This window comes from Barbus barbus (genome assembly GCF_936440315.1).
Source record: "Barbus barbus genome assembly, chromosome: 48".
NCBI classification, from domain to species: domain Eukaryota; kingdom Metazoa; phylum Chordata; class Actinopteri; order Cypriniformes; family Cyprinidae; genus Barbus; species Barbus barbus.
This window is the reverse complement of record NC_136726.1, coordinates 10597271-10606855: the sequence shown is the minus strand read 5'-3', so window position 1 is coordinate 10606855 and position 9585 is coordinate 10597271. Positions and strand designations below refer to the sequence as shown.

At 37.4% G+C, this 9585-nt stretch overlaps 1 protein-coding gene across 2 annotated transcripts in view; it reads left to right on the top strand.

The window, feature by feature from the left end:
* Positions 1–287: 287 nt before the first annotated feature.
* The window catches only part of LOC306866871 (receptor-type tyrosine-protein phosphatase zeta-like), a 52210-nt gene continuing 42912 nt past the window's right edge, over positions 288–9585 (top strand). For both annotated transcript variants that reach the window (XM_079412277.1, XM_079412276.1), the window contains exon 1: positions 288–571. In XM_079412277.1, coding sequence (XP_079268403.1) covers positions 508–571 — 64 coding nt within the window. In that variant the 5' untranslated portion in view covers positions 288–507. The remainder of the gene's footprint in view (positions 572–9585) is intronic.

Here is a 9585-nt window from a genome sequence, read left to right as displayed (position 1 = left end):
TATCTTATGTTAAAGGTATGATCATCTATCATCATATGAAAGTAATAAAGTCACAATCATCTATGAAAGTAATAATGCATTACAGTGTGTATTATAATGCAGTAAGTATTTCTCATAAGATTATTAAATGCAGAATAATCCATTATAGTCTGTGGTTAGAATTATTTTCGCAAAGACTTTCTAATTATATGTTGTACATTTAGGATGCGTTATATATACAGTCTCCATAGAAAGTGTTACCAAACTTTTTTTGTGTGTGGTGGTCTGTGGGCGGCGCGCGCACTTCCAGCCGAACTCACGGTGCGCGAAGCGATGCGCTTCATCCGGACGCGCGCTCATCCATGCAGCGGAGAGCGGAGTGGATCTGACCGCTGAAGGGGGTATCTCCTCCCGTTACCCAACCAATGTGATACCTTCCAGCTCCTCGGGAGAGGTGTTCCTCTGTCGTCTCGATTGTCTTCACCTTGTTTATGCCTAGCAGCAATATTTCTTCGCATTCAGAGAATAATGGAAGCGCTTGCGACGAGATGCGCACTCTTTCTCGCGCAGATCGCACTCTTCAGTAAAACAGGTATGCATAGCAGGAGTCTCTACTTCACTTTATGTGTTTTTAATAAATCCTTCATTATTGGGCTTATTAATGAGTGTAGTTTATGTAATGCAGTACAGTGCTGGATGTTATAGGTTACACACCAAGGGGATTTCTATTGAACTTGGGGTTCAAACTTTAAACATGATGTATTTCTAGCTAAACGTGATCTATGCCCAACATTTCAACGTCGTTCTTTCATAATGAGTCACATCGTGGCAATTCAAATAGGCCTATATATTTTTGTCTGCTATGTATGTTGTATTGTATTGCCAGTCAATACTGAACAAAAGAGCATGAAACATTGTTTAAACGGAGAGTCTGCCTGAGCATATGCTTTGTAGTTATATAATGCCTCTAAATTCATAATCATCAGCTCAATTAATGGATTTTTCTGCACTGTAAAATATTTCAACCATTAAAATTGGAAACTGTAGTGTAATTGCTTTATATGTATGCGATGCCAAATTCACAACACTGATAAGTTCATTCACAGTTTCTGTTTTTGCACATAAAGGAAAGAATACTTGTAAATACTGTTAAGTGGCATTTAGTCACATTAGCTGACAGGAATCATATCAAGAAAAAGCTGTTTTATTCTACATGGAGTGGGTTCCCCTTTATGGGCACTGTCAGGTTGAGATCACATGACCAACAGTGTAATACAAATGGCTAAGTTACTACTACTAATAATCACTAATAACTACTAATATACTAATCAATAATCAGCTAGCACCTGGAACAGGTGTATATTTGTTGAGATTGAATCCAAGAATGTCTATTATAAGGAGGAAAATAATAAATAAAAGAAAAACAGATAAACAGATTCAATGCAAAGCAGAAGCATTTAGTAAACTTCATTCATCCAGACCAATAGGTGTCAGTATAGTCTAAAACCACTGACAATACTGGAACCAATAAGAGCACAATAAGTTCACTTCTAAGGTATATCTACCTTATCTTACCTTTAAATTGACTTGTTGGTCTAAACTGTTAAAGAAAAATGAAAGAAATTAGAGAACGTTTTTTAAGCCTGTAACAAAAATTTGGCTATTGCTGTTTGTAGTTTAGTTTGTTATACAGTGCAAGTACCCTATGTGAAAAAAGCATAACTTGGCTCAAAGTTAACATATGCCACTATTGTTCAAACTTTCCCCGAGCCCAGTTCAGTAGAAAGTGACAAATGCTTATACAAACCCAGGCTTCAATCCTAGGCTCATTATTTTGTCTGCTATCTGTTACGAAGTGCCAAGGAGCGACTGATATGCCTGGATTAATCTTTTGGATGCCGTCTGAGACAAAGCCTCTAAGAGCTGGCCAAAGCCATTTTACTTAGGACTTGGAAAAGCCCTTTTGTAAATTAGCTAGTGAACCAAGATAGTAAGTCGGTACCTGCTAAAAAAAAAAAAAGCACTCAGCTGCTCCTTCGTCCCTTACTACTTTTCTTCTTTTCAGTTTGGTGTTCTAAATGATGCCGTGATGAAATGTGTGGCACAAAGGAAGGGCTGGATCTTTAGGACGCGAGCTAGTGAATGAAATCTCTCTCTCACCATCTGTCTTCCCAAGTGTTGTACTATAGCTAACAAATTTTTTCCCTTCTACACTTTTTTTTTGGCACTGCTCTGTTTTTCCACTGAGAAAGTCCCTGTGTTGTTTGTCGGGTCTTGGGTTTGTGACAGATGGTAGTTGCGGACTGTAAAGTTGTCAGTCTGGGGTTCACGCGACCCCTCCCCTGCCACATGCCTCATGTGTGTTCACCTGTGAGGGACGTGTGGCAGTGTGTGTCTCTACATGCTCCAATTAGTTGTGTGTCCAAGCAGAACTACCGTTTTAGGCTTAAAGGTGAAGTGTGCCATTTTTCAATGTTAAAATACACATCTCTTCCAGAGTGAAACAGGATATGTAGCTAATGGGGAAAATAACTTATACATCACTTATACATCAGTTACAGACTGAATGCAAGTTTGGTAACTAAATAGCTGTTTGACTACATTATCCAATAGCCTATGTGGCCTCAGTGATGTCAGCAGAAAATGAAAGTTGTTTCGCTCATCTGTTTTTGTGCCATTTCTGACAGATTGTGAGCTTGCGCATTTGCAAAGGGGATGTTCAGTGATTTTTTTTCAGCAGGTTATATCGTCAGACCAGTAGGTGGCAACAATTTTTGTGTAAATCACTGAATGGTTCATTCAAATGATTTGTTCAAAAACACTGATTTATTCTGAAAGCAAAACATGATTTATGAGGGAGCCAGAAAATCATTCACTCAACCATTTTGTTAAAAAAAACAAGAATCATTCATGAAAGAAATAAGTGACTCGATTTATGATGGAGTCACATAATCATTCACTTAACTGATTCATTCAAAAACATTGATTCGTTCAGGAATGAAACAAGTAGCTCTCTTAACGAGTGAGTCACTGAATCATTCACTCATCCAGTTTGTTCAAAAACAATGAATCCTTCAGGAACGAAACAAGTGAACTGATTCATTAGTGAGTAACAAAAGATTCATTCAGCTGATTCATTCAAAAACACTGATTCGTTCAGGAAAAAAAACATTTGATTATCTTCATGAGTGAGTCATAGAATCGTTCACTCAACCGATTCATTCAAAACACTGGTTCATTTAGGAAATGAAACAAGTGACTGTCTGAATTTATAACAGTGTACCAGTGTACTTTCTTACTATTTTATCATAGTAAGATATGGTATAAATAGTGTAGTACATACATCTGAATGCAGAAACTGTTTTTAAGATTAAGTCATTGAATTATTCAGTCAAACAATTCATTCAAGATCACTGACTTATTCAGGAGTCATTGAATCAGTTACCCATTTATTCAAAACACTAATTCATTCAGGAAATGAGACTAATAACTGGCAGAGTTTGTAATGTAATTCAACTGTTTTTATGAACGAGACATTCAGTCAACCTCTTTGTTCAAGAGCACTGATTTTTTTTCCAGAGTAAAACAAGTCACTTTATTTTTGAGTGATTTATTGAATCATTTACTAATTTGTTCAAAACAATGATTCATTCATTGGCTTCATTTGGGACTGTTTTCATTATTGGAGCAAAAACAGAAAAAATAACTAGCCATATTTTTTTCTGAAATGTAAATCATTCACTTTTAACTTCTTGATAGAACTGTATAAAAACATTATCTCACCTGCAGTCATGCTATTGTTATGCATATTTCTTTAATCTTTGTGTTTGTTCAGTGTTAAAGCATCTGTTTGTGACCAGCACTTTTTTGTCTGTTTTTCTTTTTGCTCTTTGGTGGGGGCACTTGGGGTAGCTTGGCATCCAGACCCCTGTCCGAATCTACTTGTGAAAGCGCGAGCAGATTTCCTCTCGACGGCAGCGGGGGCATTTGATGAACAGATTATTCGGTATTAGGCTCAAGCACATTCACTCAGGCATGCGGAGGGGACACACTGAGTCTCCGAGTCCTGTCTTTTCTCTCCTTCCCAAGACAGTGGAGGGGCCGAGCCTGAATGGACCGGGGCGGTGGATGGGATGGTGGCGAGGGGGGCTTCAGTGGTGAGCCAAATCTCTGCACCATCCTGCCCATGGCCTTGGGCCAGTCCTGCTTAGTGAATTATGCTGTCAGCTGCTCGATTTGTTTGTGCCTGGCTGGCAAGAGGCGGCCGGTGCTCGTGGACATGCAACAAAGTAGGGTGTCTGGACAGGAAGGGGGGTCTTATTGTATGTGGCATGTGAGTGTGACGTTCAGGAGGGCCCCTGATTTGTCCCAGTGGTGGTGCTCCCATGTCACAAAGGATGGATGAGCGAGTTGGGGTACTTTTGTGCGTCTGTGTGGGAGAGAGGAGTGAACTTGAACTGAGAGTGTCAAAGGCTTTCCTCTTTGCGTTTTTTTTTATTGCGAACACCTATGAGAGCACTGCTGGGTGTATTTATAGAGTTATAAAAGAGATAGTTCACCCCCCCCCCCCCTCCCAAAAAAAGTTCATTTACTCAACCTGATGTTTTTCCAAACATGTATGGCTTGCTTTCTTATGTGGAATGCAAAATATGATGTTTTGAAGGATGTTTCAACTGTTTTTGTCCATATAGTGAAAGTGATTAATTCTATAGTCAAAAAAAAATAGTTTTTTTGGCGAATCTGATCCATTACATTCAGATCCACTTAGATTTTAGTCTAAAATAGCAAAAAAAAAAAAAAAGGATTTTTTAGAAACAGATCCAAACCCTGTGCAAATGTAGTTAGATTTATTTAAAATCTGTATAAAAATTTTTATTTTTTGACCTTCTTTTGCAAACGTATTTCCCTGAGAAACCTTGCATTTGCTCACAAAACTTTTAGTGTTTGTTTGCAAAAATGTTGCAATATAGTTTTTCCTCTCACCTCATATTTCCATCACAAATTTTTGGCAAGCAAATGGAAAACGTTTTCAGGATACTGCATAAGTTTTGCAAGCTAATTCAAAGTTTTTCGGGGGAATGTAAAAGTTTTGTGAGAAAACGCTAAATTATAGATTCATAGATATAGAGTAGAATAGAACACATCATTATTGTCATTGTTAAAGGAACAATGGTTATTGCACATTGCCAAATTTTTATTATCACTGCATCCCTGATTAAAATGTTAGGATTTTTGTAAATGTATGAGTTTGATCGGTCAGACTAGAGTTTTTTTTCTTGTCGTTTGTGACAAACAATTCCCTCCAGAACACCTTAACATCATAAGATAAGACAAAAACCACTTAAAAACTCTTAAAAAACTCTAATTCAATTTCCAGTCTTTCATATGCCATTTCATCTCCTCAGATTTTCCTTTAGCTCTAAATCCAATGAAAGAAGTTTCCCTCACTCTGTGTCCCTTGGGAATCTCAGCATCTTCATCTCAGTGCATATAGATTGACAGGCTCTGCCGGGGCCCCAATGGCTCTCTGCCGATTGGGTCAGTATCCCTGACTTGCCACTTAATTAATGACAGCAGACTAGGGTTTGCTGTCATGCTACTGAAAGAGCTGCTTCCGTCTGCAATTGGAGAAAACAAGAGCAGGTCTGTTGAGTGCTAGCTTAAGATGCTTTGAGATCCCTTCCTGTTCTTTTCCAGGCTAGAGGTGTGTGGTCTAGATCTCTGCTTTCATTCAGTAGACCTTGGAGAGGATGCTGAATACAAATCAAAGTAAAGTTTGGACACTATGATATAGTCGCTTGGTCTCTGACACTGTGTGAGTATAAAGTCTGAGGTCACTGGGAGCACCCAAAGAGAGGACAATCAAAACTGCTTGTGTTTTCTTCTTAAATCACTTGTGTTCTTGAAGTAGCTTCAACTCTGTTTGTATAGAATGGCAGCAGTTTGAAGATTAATAATTGATAGTATGTATAGGACTACAAAAGGTTGTATTGTATACTCTCCTGAGGGGCATGAGCTACTCTACCTTACACAGTATCTTCTGACAAGGATGAAAGCACTATATTTTAGCACATATTTTATTCCTGATTTGAAAAGTCATTCAAATTTAATTTCAGCAAACTGTTACAGAGATTTCAGTCTTTCCCCTTTCAAGATAAGAGCTGTATTGTATATGAAATCGCTGCTTGGGGAGTTATGAATATGGCTGTTGAGTGAACTGACTTATCATAAAGGGACTTTGGTAAAGTACAGTAAAAGTCTGGTTAAAAAGACTTTTACTTCATCAATACTTGAACTTGGGTTGCCAAAGCACAACTATGCTGGATGTCAGATCGCTGCCCACTAGTCTCTCGACTCTGATGAAAGGGTCGGCTTTCAAAGGTTAATTGCAATCTGAACTCATCATAAGACAATCTATACGCTGTTGATGCCTGAATGAACATGTTGACTTTGATACTAGCAGGCTAGTTTTGCTCATATAAACAGACTGTTCTGATCATATAAACACTGAAGGTCTCCTCTTCTACAAGAAGATGACACAGATCCACATCTGGGTAAGGAGGAGACAGCTGGTGGATGAGCTGTGGGTGGTTTGCTGATCTCCCCCAGATTGGGCTCAAATAGGACAAAGACCAGGGCAAAAGCTTATCTCACAATCAAGGCTCTTATAAGATTTACAAGCGCATTTGACAGTGCTGAGTTACTTTCCTCTTATGATGTCATCTGAGGGCTGCAATTGTAGATAAATTATCATCATTCGACCTTATGTGATATATGATCATCATTTTACCCTATGTTGTTCTTATGTTGTTTCTTAGTTATGCAAATGTTAAAGGAACATTCCATTTTATAATTTTGCGAACATTATAGAAGCATTAATGCTCTCAGAAGTTGTAACATTGAAAAAATGTTAGACTAACATCCAAAAAAAAAAAATCCTATTAGTCAGATGATGACTCCATAGACGCCTATTAGAGTTGAGATTTTAAATGAAAAGGTTTCAGTGTCACTCAAGGACACTGCAGCAGTTGACAGTCCTCTGGATACTCTCAGAGTCTTCCCCCATTTGAGAATCCGTGCCCTTTTCAATTAGGATACCACTCCAAATAGCTACTCGCATGGGTCCTCCAGGCCATCAAAGAAATAATAGGAGATCTTCAGAGTCTCTTAATTAGGGCTGATTCTCGTTAATCCAGTTGACCCCGTCTGCACCATATGTCCCGGGGAAAACCGCTGTGGCCCGATGCAGGTGAAAGAACAATTACAAATTCCTCCCCACTTTTTCATTAAACTCGTAGTAATGCTTTTGGAATATGTACTAGGCTGAGTGGGTAATCTCTGGCTTTGAATGAGAGGAGGAGACACATCGGAGAGCCTCTAACACTTCTTGGAACTCCCATTGCTCCAGCCAAGATTCATCATATTAAACTGCTTTATTACTTGGTGTACAAGATACTCTCATACAGACTTCAAAGAGTATTTGAAGCTCTTTGGTTCATATGATGAAATATTCTATAGTCCTGTTTCTTGACAGGTGTTGTGACCCAAAAATGGATTTTAGGTCTATTCTGATTGGTTGGAAAATAATATTCCAGGTAAAAAAAATAAAATAAAAAATGTAAGAAATATTTAAATTGTGAAGTGTTACAAAAAGCTAAAACTTTTCTAAATGTCCAAACCTTTATGCTCCTATTGCTGTCTAATTATGAGAATTAATAATTTCCCTGTTTGTGGTTTTGGCTCTTAGTGAGTGCTGGTGGGCCCTAGATTAAATGTATTTTTGTCTAGGCTGGCTCATACCTAATCAGAAACTCCTTATGTTCCTCATGAAGCCTCTGAGCATGTGGAAATCTGGCTGTAATGATTCGTCTCAGATGTACAGCGCTCTTTCTTCATTGAGAGAATGGCTCTGTATACAAGATGTGCGTCTGTGTTGATCATTTCTCAGGATGTTGTTCTTGCTTAGATGTTTTTTACTGGCATTTTCTTGACAGCTTCTCAGAACATGACTTGACTCGATTAGCTTCCAATAACATTCAAGACGTTTCATCAATAATTAAGTTCTTTAGTTACTAATTGGATATACCACATTTTAAAATCCTGATTAAATGTTTTTAATCTTGATAAAAAATATAAAAAATATACAGTATTACATTTATTGAATAATAATAAAAATAATAATTTTTGGCCGCCCAAAGTTACAGCATGATAATTTTTTCAATGATCAATCACAAATCCAGTCTATTCTAATCCAGATATTATATTACTAAAGACAGAAATAGTTGATCACAGTCACAAAATTTGGCACTAGCACTCGAGATAAAGATTTTGTCTTCTCAAAATAATTTTTTTTCTCATATTGCGCAATTAAAATAAGTGCAAAATGTAATAAAAAAAAAAAAAAGGTTGGAGCCATGGCTTAGAGAACATTGAGCTCTGGTGCTCATGTGGGAGATTTGACTTTGCATCTGGACCGCATTTTGATCACACCTGTTTGATCTGGTTTCTCTTCTCTTTGAATATCTAAGCAGCAAAAAAGAGAATATTTAGTTTGAAGATGTCTTCAGAATGGGTAGTTAAATTGACAGACATGACTTTTAGAGCACAGAATCATTTCATTTTCATTCCAGTTTTGCTCTTGTTTTCTTTCTTGCTTTTCGCATCTTTTTTTGGCCTTTTTTTTTTTTGTGAAACAGCGTCCCTTTTTTTTGCCATCAAAGCACTTTTTCTCTATAAAATAGAAGGCTCAGATGGATCCCATTTTTAAAACATGGCCAATCTAACTATAAATATTTACTGCTGTTTTGCATTTGAGGCAGAATTGAGTGGTACACTTCACTTTGTATTTTTTGACTCAGGACGCTGTTATAGTCACATCAAGAGCTTGAGCTCACTCAGTGAAGTCAAACATTAGTAAACTCGTAACTTCAGGCAAGTCTTTGTGGAAGAAACTGGTCTGAAACTGTGTTCATGGTGGTGGATGTGAGTTGGCCCGAGGTCCATTTGTTTCCTGCAGTAATAACAAAAACGTTTCCTGCATGCTAATTAGCTAAAACGTCTCTTTGGCCAAGATAACCTGTCTTAATGTGGACCGGGGTTGGTATAATTTTCTTAAAGGGATAGTTTACCCAAAAATGAAGATTGTGTCATCCTTTATTCACCCTCATATTGTATCAAACCTATGGACAGGATGCATTTTAAAGATTGAGCTGTGAACTTGAAAGATAGTGATTGAATCATGAAGTAAACTGAACTGGATCAGTCAGATTTATGAACAAATCATTCAGATTGGTTCATTTATTCATTAAGAAGATCCAATTCAAAAGATTAATTCATTCATTAATCAGGGACCACTACATCGCTCATGAACACACCAAGACAAGTTTTTTTTCTTGTCAATCATGTATTTTTCCATAATATTAATTCATTTTAAAAAGGCATAAATTTAAGATTTTTATATTTAAATTGCATAAAATTAATAAATTATGCACATTTGTCAGTTGGTGTTGTTCTTGGCTTTTAACATTACTAAACATAGTGGCTAATGCAATACCAGCTGACAACAGGATGATGAGAAATAAATCACACTTACAAGCAATGTCCTGT